The sequence below is a fragment of the Mycteria americana genome, chromosome 7, assembly GCF_035582795.1.
Source record: "Mycteria americana isolate JAX WOST 10 ecotype Jacksonville Zoo and Gardens chromosome 7, USCA_MyAme_1.0, whole genome shotgun sequence".
In the NCBI taxonomy this organism is placed as follows: domain Eukaryota; kingdom Metazoa; phylum Chordata; class Aves; order Ciconiiformes; family Ciconiidae; genus Mycteria; species Mycteria americana.
The window spans coordinates 18325005-18341141 of NC_134371.1; the positions used below are offsets into that span (position 1 = coordinate 18325005).

General features: G+C 34.1%; 1 protein-coding gene across 4 annotated transcripts in view; it reads left to right on the forward strand.

Annotated features, from left to right (window-relative positions):
* Window positions 1-16137, forward strand: part of XRN1 (5'-3' exoribonuclease 1) — a 42281-nt gene that overhangs the window by 7415 nt on the left and 18729 nt on the right. For all 4 annotated transcript variants that reach the window (XR_012776451.1, XM_075507239.1, XM_075507236.1 and 1 more), the window contains exons 7-27: window positions 738-825; window positions 946-1114; window positions 1330-1397; window positions 2416-2550; window positions 3931-3997; window positions 4795-4900; window positions 5280-5369; window positions 5527-5683; window positions 6033-6152; window positions 7214-7383; window positions 8212-8332; window positions 8429-8527; window positions 10230-10333; window positions 10851-10982; window positions 11712-11874; window positions 12332-12445; window positions 12927-13025; window positions 13194-13309; window positions 14194-14340; window positions 14706-14795; window positions 15821-15956. Coding sequence is in view for 3 of the 4 variants with exons in the window: in XM_075507239.1 (XP_075363354.1) it covers window positions 738-825; window positions 946-1114; window positions 1330-1397; window positions 2416-2550; window positions 3931-3997; window positions 4795-4900; window positions 5280-5369; window positions 5527-5683; window positions 6033-6152; window positions 7214-7383; window positions 8212-8332; window positions 8429-8527; window positions 10230-10333; window positions 10851-10982; window positions 11712-11874; window positions 12332-12445; window positions 12927-13025; window positions 13194-13309; window positions 14194-14340; window positions 14706-14795; window positions 15821-15956 (2491 nt within the window). In the remaining variant the exon portion in view is untranslated. The remainder of the gene's footprint in view (window positions 1-737; window positions 826-945; window positions 1115-1329; window positions 1398-2415; window positions 2551-3930; window positions 3998-4794; window positions 4901-5279; window positions 5370-5526; window positions 5684-6032; window positions 6153-7213; window positions 7384-8211; window positions 8333-8428; window positions 8528-10229; window positions 10334-10850; window positions 10983-11711; window positions 11875-12331; window positions 12446-12926; window positions 13026-13193; window positions 13310-14193; window positions 14341-14705; window positions 14796-15820; window positions 15957-16137) is intronic.

Genomic DNA, 16137 nt, shown 5'->3' on the forward strand with positions numbered 1-16137 from the left:
GCTAGTTACAGTATCTACAAGGTGAAATAGTCCTTTATGAATTTAAAATACATCAGTCTTTAGCTCATTAATCTTTTGGTGTAGGTATTAACTGATTTTGGCCAAACGTTGGCTTAGGTACTAAGTAATTTTAGTGAAGAGAAGAAAAGAAGGCAGAATATACGTTGACTAATTTATACCATAAACAAACAATAGGTTTGTCGTTTTTTTGGTGCTGTGTTGAAGCTGCTGGATAATACATACAGAGCATATTTTCAAGTTGAGCATATTCTTTTCTTACAAGAAACATTTCAAATGACTGCAAATGTAACCCAGCCAGTTTAGACATGAATCTGTGTACTCTGTATGTACTCAGACTAGTTCTAAAACACCTTAAAATACATTGGGTTTGGTACAAAGTTAGGCTAGGTTGTCCCTTTTTTGGACAAGGGGATAATTACTTAGGAAATAGTTAATGCAACATGGAACTCCACAAAGCTGCCCTGCTTTCTCTAAGCTAGCTGTTTTCCATACAGTGCAGTCACATCTGCTGTTTAGAAGATTCTACTGCAAAATTTTATAGACTCAAAACAGATGAATCCTAAAATAGATTCAAAGAAATATTTATACGTTATTTCTTCTGCAAGGATATAATCCTGGTAAGAGTACTTGGGTTTAGGTAACCTTGGACTTATTAAATATTCATGTTGGAAGTGTGTTTATAAATAATTAACTTAATGTTTTTTAATAATTTACAGAGCATGTGCACCAGAGGAAACCACGTTTCATTTACTGCACTTATCACTGATGAGAGAATATATTGATTATGAATTTTCACCAGTAAAAGTAAGTTCTAATGGAGCTGTGATTGAAGAAATGTGTGAGGTCTTCTTATGCAAACATGATAACAAAAATTATGCTCCTGTGTTGGTTTTTTTTTTTCTTTTTCCTTGTTTTTTCCCCCAGGACAAGATTTCTTTTGAATATGATATTGAAAGGATAATAGATGATTGGATCTTAATGGGTTTCCTTGTAGGAAATGATTTTATTCCTCATCTACCTCATTTACACATTAATCATGATGCACTGCCGCTACTTTATAGAACATATATGACTATCTTGCCAGAACTGGGAGGTAAGAACACTAAGTTTAGTTGTGGAAAGTAGAAACATTAACATTCCTGCATTAATATTTATTGACCTTTTTAGGCATGTTAGAATGTTTAGCATTTATTACACTTTCTTTAGACAGACAGCAAGATTGCATTCTATTATCTATGGGTCATTTAAATTGAAATTTTTAAATTGTTAAATTTTTAATTTAAAAAACATACTTTATTTTACCGATAGGTTACATAAATGAAAATGGGCATCTGAATTTAAAACGCTTTGAGAAATATCTCACAAGATTGTCAGATGTAAGTAACGTCGAAATTACGGTATAGTCTGTTGAATATAACCTCAAGATAGTGCCTAAAATACACCATGATGTAGTTTTAATGAACTGTTAAATGAATGTGCTTTACAAGTGATTCAGTAAGCTGTTTTATCATTTAATTGATGGGATCCAATCAGTCGTTGTCTGATCTTATCATAACATAAGAGGGAAAAGATTGAATCATTTGATCTATGCTTTAGCCAGCGTCTTTTAGTACTGCAAGTCAAATGAGGATTCACCACTAGAATCATGGTCCTCAATTCTCATTGAGTAACGAGCAACCCTACTGGGCAAAGTATGCTGCAGGCAGCAATATTCTTTACTTCCCCTGCTGGTCAGTTTCTTGTGGGGTAAGCTATGTGTGAAGATCTCGGAGAGCAATATTTTTTGCAAGTTTTTTATGAAGATCACTGGTAAAGAGCAATGAAGCTTTAGTATCTCTCAGAGGCAGGCATCAAGCATTCTTCAAGAACTAACTGGCATACAGGAGGCAATCCTGCTAAGTGCCACTGCAGTAATCCATCCTAGAAATGAGAAAAGGTAGAGGCCATATAGAAATGGAAAGGTCTCAGCCTTCTGCTGAACTTGGCAGGGGGAAGTTAATCTGCTGTCCCTGCTTCAGCCCTCTCTTCTGATTCTTGGGTGGAACTATGAAAGTGTTGGGTGTGTGGCACAAGACTGTATTGCCCAGACCATATAAACTTCTACTACTTCTAGACTCAATAGTGAAGTGTGGAAGTTATCTAACTCTTTTTGTTACCCATTGCTGTCTTACTGAAAGAAAACAAAATGTGGCTTGGGTATATGTTATATATTGCTAAGAAAAAAGATTTTTAGTATCAATCTATTAGTTTAGTTGTAGCTCTAGGGCAAGATGTTTACGTATGAATTACTCTAGATGTAGTCTAATGCACCTACTAAAAAGACATTGTTAATTTAGCACTCCAAATTTGGCATCCCTCAAATATTTCTAAACTAACTTCAATCTTTCTGCACAGTTTGATCGTGAACACTTCAGTGAAGTCTTTGTAGACCTAAAATGGTTTGAAAGTAAAGTAGGCAATAAATACCTCAACGAGGCAGCTGGTATTGCAGCAGAGGAAGCCAGAAAAAATAAACAAAAGAAACAAAAGGTTAGTGTTTACATGTGCAATTTTTGAAATAAAAAGGTTACTTTTTGCAAATCAGTAATTTGATCTTAGACAAATTAAATGGCATAAACCTCTGTTTTGAGATTTTTTGAGATCAGAAAAGGTAGTAAAATGTAACATTTGAGGAACTGCCTGTATGCATTGCTGGTTGAGAGTGATGAAATGGTTAAGTCAAGGTCAAGTTCTGGTGATTTTTGACATCGTGTAAACATGTAACTTAATGCTTTATGTCAACTTATCTGTTCCTCAACAGCAGCAAAACTTACTTCTGGGTGAGTTATGGTCAAACTTGCTATGCTTTATAATTTTACTTTTCAATGCATAGCCTGCTGGAAGTTTTATATGTTTCAGATACACTGACAGGTCATTCATGCATGTCTTGGTATTGGCTGACTATTTGACAATGAATAGATAAATAGCCATTTCATTGGTGTGAGCTATCTCAGATTGGTTATTAAACTTGCAGCTCTGGATATAACTAATTAATAAGGAACAGCACCTTTCTCTGTATCTCGACTCTGCCCCACTGTCATGTTCCCCATCACCACCTCCATTGGCTGTCCTTCAATGTATGCCTTCAGCACAGTGTAGAGTAGCAGCAGGAAATTCCTTCAAATTTAGTCTGTCACTGTACATCGTTATCCTGTTCTTTAGTGCAGTTTGTGGTTCGTAAGAGCAAGATGTTAGCTCTTCCTTTAATAAGGTATGCTTTATTTGTGGTTGTTTTCTTATTTGCCACAGAAGTTTGGAGCAGCTGTATAGTATTAGCTAGCCATCTTGACTGATCCTTTGAATGGCAGTGACAGTCAGGAGCTTGCGTATCTCAGGTACAGGGGAAGAGGGCCAACCTAATGATTCTGCTTATTGAAAGCTACTCAGTGCTGTACACAAAAGACAGTGCGTAGTGTGAGAATGAAGCAAACGTTTGGCTTGCTTGACTCTCTAAAACACAGTTTGTTGTATCCTTACTTCCCACAAAAGTAATTTGAACTCTTAAAAATTTACTAATTAAAAATTTGATTGCATACTGGTGCTGTAGCACAATGCATGATGTAGGTAAAAATGCTTAAATGTGTACTGCACAGTTTTTGAAATAGTTGTATTTTGGAAAACAAATATTCAGATGTTTTTTAAAGGTAGTTGAGGTTTTATTTGAGACTGCTTCTTTGTCTGATCTGTATGGATAAAATCATTTTCCCTAGGCAATTACGAGAGAAGGAAATGTAGTGGGTTTTATACTGAATAATAATAATACTTATACATCTTGATTATAGCATTTTGAGTTGCAGATTATATAGTTGTGAATGAAGTATGTGCATATTATTCTGTACTTTTACTTTATCTCAAATATTAATTTAATAGGCTCAGGAAAATTCTATATGTTTGGCTGCTTTAGAAAAAAACGAAGGTGAAGTTGTGACTCCCAAAAGTAAGTGCAAATAATTTTTCATAGACATATAACAAAAAAACTTGTTAATTTGTGTATAGATTTGGAAGATCTGTAAGAATTTCATGTCAGAGATGACCTTAATCTAAATGAAAGAGTTATGTAGTCAGCTGTTGGGGAAATGGAACTGCACATCCCTGGCTTATGGTGAGAGGGAGCGTGGCTAAAGCTTTTGAAGTGCTTCTTACCTGACCAGTATTTCCATGATGAATTGAAGGAATGAATGAGCAAATCTTCAACAATATTATGGTTTTGATAATTGTATACCTACGTATTTTATTATAAAGGTGGGGACAAATGAACAGATTTTTATATGGCTTTGGGGTTTTTGGTTGTGTTGATTGTTTTTCAACTCATTCCACTTGTAGGAAATGTCTTTTGCTCATGTTTTGAAATTTAATGTCAAAAATCTGTGAATATTACTCCATGATATAAGATAACGTTGCTGAAAAAAGATTAAATTTAAAAATTTATTTTAACATTTTCTTAAATTATTTTCTGATGGCTTATGTTCTCTTCTCTGTTCTTGTAATTGGGCCACAAAATGGGTTGTCTGTCTTTAAAGGAAAAAAAAAAGTTCCAGATTTTCTCTGGGTAAAGATTTTGTTCGATTGTTTCATGTTAATTCCGGTGCAAGGAAGGTATGAGCATCTATAACTGTGAATTGAGGAATAAAGTTAAGGCATTAAGTCAAAACTGAATGTCTTCAAACCTTACTGTAGTAGAGAAGTGAATGTTAATCCTTTTTTTTTTTTTTTTTTTAATGACTGCTTTTTCAGCTGTGTTGGAAGATGAACCTGAAGATGATGATCTGTTTGAAACTGAGTTTAGGCAATACAAAAGAACTTACTACATGACTAAAATGGGTGTAGAAGTAGTTTCTGAGTAAGTGTATGCTTTTTCTTTTCTTTGTTCTTTTTTCTTTTATTCTTTTTTTTTTTAAACACCAAAGACAAGTCTGTATGTGTCTAATACAAGACAGAATAATTCCTTCATGTCGAAAGCACAGAACACATGGCAGTGTACTGCAGTGGTGATGCTTTTGGCCAATACAAGAAGAGCTGCAAGTCAAGTTTGCTGTAACAAGTATTTGAGGACCAGAGAGAAAAAAATCCATTAGTTTTAAATGAATCTAGAAAACCATGGTCTTACTAGCTTCCCAAGATGCTCTATCTTCATTCCTGTGTACCAAGGTGCTAAGTAATTTTTATATACCAGGGAAAATGAGGAAAAACTAGTAAGTATCTTTCCTTTTTCTTTTAAGTGACTTCTTGGCTGATCAAGCTGAATGTTATGTCCAGGCAATACAATGGATTTTGCATTATTATTACCATGGAGTTCAGTCATGGAGCTGGTAAGAAAAATTGTCAAAAGGAGAAATTGCTTAAGGATGGAGCAATATTTCACCTTGTATGCTGGGAACATTTAATGTAGTTCTGTTTGTTTCTGATCTGTGAACACTGCTGTGCTATAATTAAGTCAAGTAACTTAAGAGGGTTTTTTCACTGCAGGTATTATCCTTATCATTATGCACCTTATCTGTCAGATATTCGCAATATCGGCGAACTCAAAATCAAATTTGAGCTGGGAAAACCTTTCATGCCATTTGAACAGCTTCTTGCTGTACTTCCAGCAGCTAGCAAAGATCTGCTACCTAAATGCTACCAGGTAGGATTTAGAATTAAATTGCATTTATGTATCACTTACTGGTGTTCTGCTTTATTTTGAAGTAACTCTCTTCTTGATATTTTTGTTTGTTCTCTTAGTTATATTCTACCTCTAAATTTTAGGTGTATGGTGAAATACTTCTGTTTCTTACTATTCTTAGTACATTGTAAAGTTAGTAATAAATACAAAATTTTGCATTTGCTAAGCAATTTCAGGCTAGGACAGTAAAATGATAAATGTTGAATTCCTGTTCAGCCTTGGTTTTAATACCAACCTTCCTCTATCTCTTCCTAGAATTAGTGCTAAATTGTCTCTGCTACTGTTTAATTCCTCTATTGTATTTTCCTAGCATCTGATGATCAGTCAAGACTCTCCTATTATAGAATATTATCCACCGGATTTTAAAACTGACCTAAATGGAAAACAGCAAGAATGGGAAGCTGTAGTATTAATCCCGTTTATTGATGAGGTAAGTTCTTTCAACGTCTGCTGTCTATAAAAGCTTCATAACAAATCTGCTAAACTTCTTAATTAATCAACAGTTGTACATGCAATTAAATGGAAGTTTAAATTAACACTTGATAAGGCCACAGAAAAATATAGATGTTTGCTGCCTGGAGAGTAAGGCTAAGAGAGTAAGGCTGCCTGGAGAGTAAGTTACCACAAGCAAAGTTAGCTTCAAGTGGCAGAAATCTTAAGTAAGGGATGTGGACTTCTTGTTGTTTGTTCATGTTTTTAATCAGCTATTCAAATATTTAGTTTCAGATTTTTTGAGAAAAAAATTCTATTGCTATATACATATAAAAATACAGAATGTCTGTAGGTAAAATAAAAGAAACACTTGGGAAAAAAAAAAAAAAAACAAGTCTTTTTATAGAAAATCTCTTCACATGAACACCAGTAATGGGTAGAAGACTTTAAGTACGAATCAAACAGTAAAACATTAATGGAGAGGAATAAAATAGTAACCTTGTCCTTTTGCATGTAGGATAGCGGTATTATATATGTTGTTGTAATATCTTTTATCAGATTAAATTTGAGCACATCAAAGAGTGGATGAAAATAAAAGTGCAGATTAGATGTTAAGATACATGCAGGTGGTGGCATGTGTTTATCAATTGTTTCCATAGTTTGCAGTGAAAGGTTGACAGGACTTAGTCTTCTCACAAAAGACAACAGTTGCTACTTGAATGACCCATAAAGTTTTGAAGCTTTTTCAATAGTTATTTTGCAGAATTTTATTATGACATCTAAAATCTTTTTAATATTTCTTTGTATGTTAAATGTAAAAGGCAGAATGTGGCTAGCCTTTGGAAACATATTTGCAAAAAGGTAATCTTTATTCTCCAAAGCCATTCCATTGTAATTGTCCTATTTTTATCAGAGAGCTGGGACATGAGGAAGGGTGAGACTGCAATTAGAAAATTAACACATTAACCAGAAAAGTGCAGGTATCCACTTACCCAATGTAGACATTAAATGCTAATTTTTGTTGCCAGTTTCACATACGCTAATTCCTCTAAAATTTAGAAACGACTGCTACAGGCCATGGAATCCTGTAATAAGTGCCTAAAAGAAGAGGAGAAACGAAGAAATACTCACAGTGCTTGCTTAATGTACTGGTATGACAAAGATGCAGAGTTCCAATACATGTCACCATGGCCAGAGAAATTCCCTGCAATAGAAAGATGTCATACAAGGTAATGCAGGCATAACTGTTTTAGAGTAGACTAAAAGTAGTTAGAACACTTTTAGTAGCATTTTAACTAAAGCTTGTACATGCCAATATATACACTGAAAAATGTAAAATGTTGAATTAAATGTTACTTGTTGTGGATGGCATGGTAAAAGTGTTTGTCCCTTTTCTTCAAATGTTACTTTGCAAAACAGATGAACCAATGCTAAGTCAGCAAGAATACTCCAGAGAATTACTAAACTTTGTATGACACAGAGGGTGAAAGACTGGTACAAATATCTGATAATAGGGATGATTTATCAGCACAGACCATTTGTAAAAAAATGTAAGCCTTTGGATTCAGTGCAGACAGTTGAACACAAGTGTGTGGTTCACTTTCCTCTCACTGAAAGTAGCCAGCTTTATTTAACACAGGCTGAGGTTTCAAGATTAAATGGAAACATAACCTTAATAGTAGTCAAACTTAAAACAAAATAGGGGAAGAATGCCTGTTACAGGATTACACTCAGTGAAGAGTGAATAGTTGTGAAGATGAATGATACTGTATGGAACCATTGCTAGTTCAGAATTTGACAATAACAATGAGTTAAAATAGTGAGATTGGGACATACCATGGCTTGAAGTTTTGTCTTTTTCTTAATGGGTAGTCTCTTTGCAGTAATAACACGGGGCTTTATAATCCTTTGTATAGGTTCCAGGTGGCTTAAATTAATTGCCACCTTACAGGAAAGTCAAAGGATTTGTCAATTAATGAATGTTTGAATGAGTAATGAGAGTTTCTAGAGCTGCAGGTCAATCCATATGAGCAAATGTTGTGCAACTTGTTTTTTAGGTGTAAAACAATACCTTTGGATGCTTGGCACGTAGAAATAACCCACAATAAGATAACTAAAATCAACAAGAGTGCATTATATTTTTGTGGATTTCCTACTTTAAAGCACATTAAACATAAGGTAAAAGATTTCTTTCTCTCTTTTGATATTTGGTATTTAACAGATAAGTATGTAAGAGTTCAAGTAAGTTTTATGTGCTGTTTTGTTTTTACCCAGTTCTATCTTAGAAAAAGTGGCGTACAGGTGTTTCAGCAAAGCAGCCATGGAGAGAACATGATGTTAGAAATCATAGCTGATGAGAACTCAAAAGAACAGGTAAGCATTCAGCTCCTAACAAAAAAACAAAACAAAAAAAAAAAAACACAGACAAAAAAACTTGCCATAAAAAGACTGAATTTGTTAAATAGTCAGATTTGAAATGTTGGTTATTTATATCTTCTCAATAGTGTATTGTAGGAGAAAAACATTTAGAATAGTACAGAAAAAGTTTAAAAAAATTTTTAAACCCAAACATCTCTTAAAAAAAGAGTAGTTAAATATATTGAATAGTTAATTTAAAAGAATATCTTTAGATTTTTTAAAAACTTTGTTTAACTAGTAATGCTTTGATTTCAAAACAAGCTTTATGTATAAGTTGTTAAAATTTGATTAATAGAAAGGAAGGTGAAATATGGCTTTATGCTCAAGGCTGTAGAATTAATTGTTGGAGTAAGAACTGTGAAGTTCTTAGCTCCTAGCCCAAAATTGAGGCCATTAGGTGGTAGTATTCTTGGTATATATTTTGAAGACTCAGTTTACTGAAAACATCAACGGTATTAGTTCACGCTGAAAGCTTTTGTTGACTATTGGAGTTAATAGTAAAAAATAAAGTTCATTACGATTAAAATGCTAAATTTGTGCAGGGAACGGTCTAGAACTTTGGGAATCTGCTGCATGATTTAAATTTGTCCTGTCCTGACTTGAGAATGCTAAATGTCAGTCTCCTTAATAGAGTTTCTGGCATTTCTCTGTGGTAGCCATCAGATGTTCTCAGGTAAGGAGTTGGTGAGACTCACTCCTGACTAATTAATAGTTGGAAATGGTATAAATGCAAAGAAGCAGAGTCTCCAGACCAGTGCCCCTTGTCTTTTATGTAGCTGAGTCTATAGACACTTTTTCAATCAGTCCCTTTTCATCAACAAAGCAGACTTACACCTTCCACTTCAATGAGACTGTTTGACAGAGGAATTAGAGGAAAGAGTTGGTGCAGAGACATTAAGAAGCAAAATATTCTTTCTCAATCCTTTAAAAGCCAGCTCTATTTCGTAATCACAAATACCAGGTAGCAGAAGACAAATCCAGGAAAAGAAAAAAGTTTCAGAGATAAATAAATAAATAAAACCAGGAAAGGAGAGAGGAGGAAAACAGCAAGATAGGATTTTACAGTAGAGAGATAGGGAGAGTGAATTTTCAAGATACGTGGCAAAAAGAATTTAATAAGCCACAGTAACATTAAAAAATAGCAGAAACTTATTGGAAAAATAGAACATAATGTGCAACTAAAAATACAGATACTAGCAAAGTCATGGACGTAAGTGCTGTTTCTTTATTTCAGTGAGATACAAAAGTAAAATCTGCAATACAAAATATTTCACTAATCTTATATTGTCAGTTTGATTATTGTGTCCCACAGACACGACTAGTTTTGAGTGATGTAACAAAAAAAGCACATAGTAAGCCTATACCAGAAATGTAATCAACCCAGGTCTTACAACTAGCATATGCTACATGTAAAGAGCCACACTTGAAATACAATACTTTGTCCTAAAAAATGAAATATGATTCTCCATTTCTAATCAGAGATTATGTAACATATATCAAAATATAATTTAATAAACTAAAATTAGCTTTTTATTCTGCAAGAAAACCTGTTCTTTAACTAGAGTAGTTTTTATTGCAAGAACAGTTTGAAAATATTTTAAGAAAAAATTTTTAATATGTTAAACAATTAGAAATAGTAACGTCTGTTTTTTTTCAGATGGTAGAAAATGTTGCCAGTTTAGTACTTGGAAAGCGTGTTTTTGTTAACTGGCCACACCTTGAAGAAGCCAGAGTTGTTTCTGTGTCAGATGGAGAAACTAAGTAAGAGACATTTCATAGATGGTTCTTTGTTGTCTTTATTGTTTTATTCAGAATAAGTTCCTTAGGCTGTACAAAAGTTTTTGTTTTATTGTCATACTTGCTAACAGCAAATTAGTCCAGACATATCAAAGGCGGCTTGGTGGAAGAACCTTTGTTTAACATTGTTCTGAGGTTTGGTTATCTCTGTAGAAGTCTAGTCCTTCAGTGGTTTGGTATAGATGTAGAAGTTTGGGAGAGCTCATTCTTAACTTTGAGGGAAAAATGCATGCACAGAAATCCACATAGAATAATGTAAAAGAGAACATTTCTATACAATCTTCCTTTCAGCACATGCACTGGTATTTTTTTATAAAAAATAAGCTGTGTGACCTGTTGTGGAAGGGGTAGAGAAAACGATGCTGCAAGTCTTCCATGTCCTTAACAAGCAATTTCTAACTATTTTAAGTTTTGCTCACAATTGGTTATGTCTAGATTAATCTTATTTGATTAAATTCATACCTGTCATAATATTCTCAAGGTTTTATTTGGAAGAACCGCATGGCACACAGAAGCTTTACATGGGAAATGCAGTGCCCCCAACTAAAGCAGCATATGTTGGAGATAAGGAACAAAGCATGTGGTTAAAAGAAGTTCAAAGCATTTCAGAGCAGTAAGTAACTTTGAAAATTAAAGTGTAACTTTCCATTTTATAGCTTAGCTATGTTTTGTTGCTGTAATACAGACCTAAGTAGCAGAGAAGAGGTGCTGCATACTTGATGACAAAGGTTAATTAATCTGCTGGAATTTAAAAAAAACAACATAAAAGAGCTTATGTTGAAACTTCAGAACATATGGAGTTAGTCTCTAGGTATTTAAAGTTAGATGCTGTTACAAAAGAATTCTCAAATGAATGAGTTTCAGTATTTACTCTCCCACTCAATTTTCTGTTCTGGTTTTAGTAATCTTCAGTTTTAGGAAGTTTATAGAATGGAGTCATACAGTATCAAGTTACAACTTCAATAGCTCAGCATTGTTAAATTTGAATACAGCTCTTGCTCTTCTGGAGTGTGGGTGCCCAGTGAAACACAACTGACTTACAGTAGCTTGCCATTTTGTTATCTGTCATTTGAGTTAACTGCCTTAATTACCTCTAACCCTTCCCACTGTAAAGGTAAAATGTGTTTAAATTAAGACACTTAGCTATGTAGTGATGGCTGTGCAACAATGGATAAGCAATTGGCTAAGCCATTTATTCTGGGTATTTTTTATAAAACAGGAAGCAAACTATTAGAATCCTTTTTTTAAGAGTATTTTTTTTTTAATTTCAAGAAATTAATTCCACTCTCTTAGTTCAGTTCTGTTTATTGTAATCAATCTAAATGTTCTGTTTTGTATTCAGCTACCAGAGAAGAAAAGGAATAATTATTCATGAAACATCAATAGTTGTATATGCTCAGTTACTCACTGGTAATAGATATCAACTAAACCAAAATGGAGAAGTTTATTTGGAGAAGCAGTGGTCAAAACAAGTTCTTCCTTTTGTTTACCAAACTGTTGTCAAGGTAAATATACAAGTTCAGTATCTTCTTGCACATAGCTCCTTACTCCATTAGGGTGGGGGGGGGGGGGGGAAGTGTATGCTCCTTTAAAACAAAAGAATGAACAAAAATAAGTATCTTAATATAATTTATTGTATTAAAAAATGTAATGTGCTTAGGCAAGTATTTTGTCACAAAATTTGGGGCCCTGTTGCACAGTTTAGAGATCTTACTGAAAAAATGGCTTTTGCCATCTTTTTACTGATGATATTTTGAATGAAGTACAGTAGTGGTGCTTTACAAGGTAGGATAGTTGCTTGTGTAACAGCATTTGTAATATAGCATTAACTTCTTTGCCTTCAATGAATTATTTCAGACTCGGATAATGTTTTAGAATAAGCATCTATTTGTATTAACTTTTTAATTATTCTACTGGAACTGAATGATAATTAATATTACCAATTTTGTCTTTTTCATGAAGGATATCAAAGCCTTTGACTCTCGTTTTTCAAACATCAAAACTTTGGATGACTTGTTTCCTCCTGGAAGTACAGCCTTTATGCTGGGATCTCCTTACTATGGCTGCATGGGAGAAGTTAGTTCCAATAATTTCTTTTTTTTTTTTTCCCCTAGATTACTTTATTTGCAAGCCTAAAATAATCTAAGCTATTGTGTTGCAGTAGTGGTCATTTGCTAGCTGAAATTCTAAATCAAAGATTCCCTGATGGTTTAGTAAGTGGAGGAGGGGGTTCTTCTGCTTTCCCTGTCACTGTTGCTCGCATAACAGGAAAAAGGTAGCATAGCTTGAATGCAGGATTATTTTTTTAATTATTTGGGATAATTTTCAATACATAGAGTTCCCATTTTGGTCTGTTTTCAGTCATGGATTCCTTTGATTTAGTACTGTTTGATTGCCTCTATGAGGAAGCAGTGTACACGTCACGGCAAGATGATGAATCCCAAAGCATCTGTGCCTACTGCAGCAAAATTGTTGATAAAGTAGACTACAAGGTCTAGTATCCAAAGACTGCTGGTTTTAAATAACATTTTTTTAATGTGTTGTGTTTCTCTCCAAGGTTCAGGATTCACGTGATGTGATCACAGAAGGTAGAATTCGTGTAGTTTTCAATATTCCATGTGAACCCCAGCTTGATCCTTTAATACAGAACCAGCACGTAAGTGCTTCTGGTTTTCTAGTAAAAGCTTAAACAATGTGTCAAATATATTTTGCAATGGTAAATGTCCTAAAGGGATGCTTCCATATTATTCATTTGTATAAAAATTTGTATAAAAATCCTTATCCTTCAGAAATTGCCAGTATTTTTTGTTTGTTTGTTTTAAAGAAATATTCTGTGAAATACAATCCTGCATATATTTTGGCCAGCCGTCTTGGAGTGAGTGGATATCTTGTCTCCAGATTTACAGGGAGTATCTTTATTGGAAGAGGATCAAAGAAAAAGTAAGTTCTCTTTGTGAATTTTGACTGTAGAGAAGCTTCTAAATTCTAATACAACTCTACAGAATTCCTGCCATGTTTAAGTGCTGTTCTTATCAGGTATATAACTGTTTTGTGATGTGAAGCTTTCTTTAAAGTACATTTGCTGTAAACTAAATTCGTATGCAGTGTTTTTCTCTCCTATCATAAACTTCTTTTTAATTTTTGTTTACTGGAGAGTTGTTCTGTTGGGTTTAGTATTGTAGAAAGACATAAATTGACTTTCCTCAATGGCTATTTGCATAACTGAAGCAGGATTTTGAACTGACTTTGCCACACTGAGAATAAAAAGTGGAATTGGGATCTAATTTAATTGTACTTATCATTACTGCTAGTATAAAGGGATAATAATTGTACCTGTAATTTTTTTGAAGAAATAGTTAAGACTAAAACTGCTTAAAATATGTAAGGGGGGCAATCCCTGTAGCTCTCTGAATGTCAGAATTGTGGTTTCCTAGGACAGCTCACTAAAGAAGTGGTTGATGCATGAGCATCTTCTTCTGTTTTAACATGTATATTTGTTCCCCACTGTGATTGTTCAGGGACATCCTTCTCCATCTTGGTAAATGCCAGGTAGATTGTGGTTGATTAGATCTTGGTTAAGGAGAAGGGTAAAATACTCCCTACCCACCTTTGCAATAACGTATGGGCATGCATGTGGACAGCTACTGTAGCACAGCTTATGCCCTGTAACATTTACAGCTGTTGTGATGCTAACATGTAAACAATACAATGAATTTAATTTTTCTGTGGTTTAAGACTGAGGATGTATGTTTACATGGTTTTTAATGTATGTACACACACACATATATATTATTGCAAGTTAATAAACTTTTTCTTATTTCCAGTCCTCATGGAGATCACAAAGCAAACGTGGGGCTAAACCTGAAGTTCAATAAGAAAAATGAAGAAGTTCCTGGCTATACTAAGAAAGTTGGAAGTGAATGGATGTATTCTTCTGCAGTAGAACAACTGCTTGCTGAATATTTAGAAAGGTAAATATTGGATATGAACTTCAAATCATCCATCTTCGTATCAGTCTTCGGATTTTGTCTTCTGGACACAGATCTCCTAAGAACTGATGAGTTTGCTTTTGGACATTGCTTGATGGAATTGCTTTTATTCCAATATTTTCCTTCCTACAGTCTCTCCTTCCAAGGAGAAGCATGTTTTGGGATAGAGTAATTTTGTCAGCAGCTTACCCTTGACAAATGAACAGTATGACACTAAATTAAGTAAAAAAAATAATCTGTCTGAGCTCCAGAAATTTTGAAGCCCATCAAAGTTTGTTTTGATGAGGCTTTTTTGTAGTCTATGCTGATGTGAAACTAAATTTGTCTTCCATTTATTCATTTTTTAGGGTCCCTGAACTATTTAATTATATAGCCAAGAACAGCCAGGAAGATATCTTCTATGAAGATGACATTTGGCCTGGAGAGGATGAGAATGGGTAAGCCATCTTTCTCCTCTTGTTTGGTTTTTTTTTTCCCCCTAGAATAAGTAGAATAAAGGCTGACAACATTGTGAAATTGACGGTGATCATATAGTGGCTGCTATGTAACTGGAACCTTGCTGTTCCTTGAGCAGCATGATTGGTCAGTGATGACTCTGAAAAAATTATCAGAATGTTGTACATTCCAGTTGTGGAGTCCAAGTCTCTGTCAGACTCCTATCTCAAGTCCAATAAATGAGAAATCTCATTTTCAATGGCTATTTCATAATTCTTGCTTTTAAAGTAACCTTCAGTAAGCATAGTTATGAATAGTCACAAAGTCACCAAAAGATCATTTTTGGAAAATAAGCAGTAATTATTTTAATTGTTTAAGATCACTTTGAATTTGAAAAATAACATGTACAGATTTTAAAGTACTTTGCACATTTTTAGTATACATTCAGTCAGTTTCATGGGAGACAAGGAGCAACCTTGATTCCAGATACGATATGGTAACATTAAAAAAAGCTTTTATTATTAGCTAGCAAGCCCTGTTCATGGGCTTGAGTTGGTACGTCTGCATGATGCTGCACTCTGCAGGACTCTTACCAGCTGGATATACCATTGTGGGATTCTTCTATTATAAGAATTTCAGGTTTGTGCTCCATTTCACTGGAGAGGTGTGCCCTGAAGTTCTTTCTTACTGTGTTGTGAGAAACAGCTGGTCACAGAACCTTTAATCACAGCTGAACATGGTTAGTTGGTTGGATGCAAACGTAATTTACTGAATACTTTTAAATAATTTTTTTTGGTTTGGCTGAGACAAAACTTCAGGTAATAGTTTTGAAACAGTATTGCATGATTCAGATTTTTTTTTTTAACCCCTATTGTAAACTTATACAGAACTCTTAAATTCTGTTACTTTATGAATGTATACAAGTATTGTGCCTGTATCCTAATACTTGACTGATTAAATTAGGGAACGTGGTAAAATGCTTAGTTTATGCAGTTAAAAGTTGTAATTCATGCCCTTTTTTATTTAGAGCTGAGAAAGTTCAAGAAATTGTTGCCTGGTTAAAGGCACATCCTGTGTCTGCTTTGTCTCGCTCATCTTGTGACTTGCAAATTTTGGATGCAGCCATTGTTGAGAAAATTGAAGAAGAAATAGAGAAATGCAAGGTATGCAGCTTGATGTAATTGTGAGCAGGGGTGAACCAAAAAGCAGCTGCTCATTATTTTCTAAGTTCTTGAATTAGAATAAGATGATTGAAGATTACTTGTCATTCCAAAGAAAAAGAATACAGAATGTTATGTAAGATCTGAATTTGTGATGTGAATTGTCCCAGAAATTCAGAAGAGC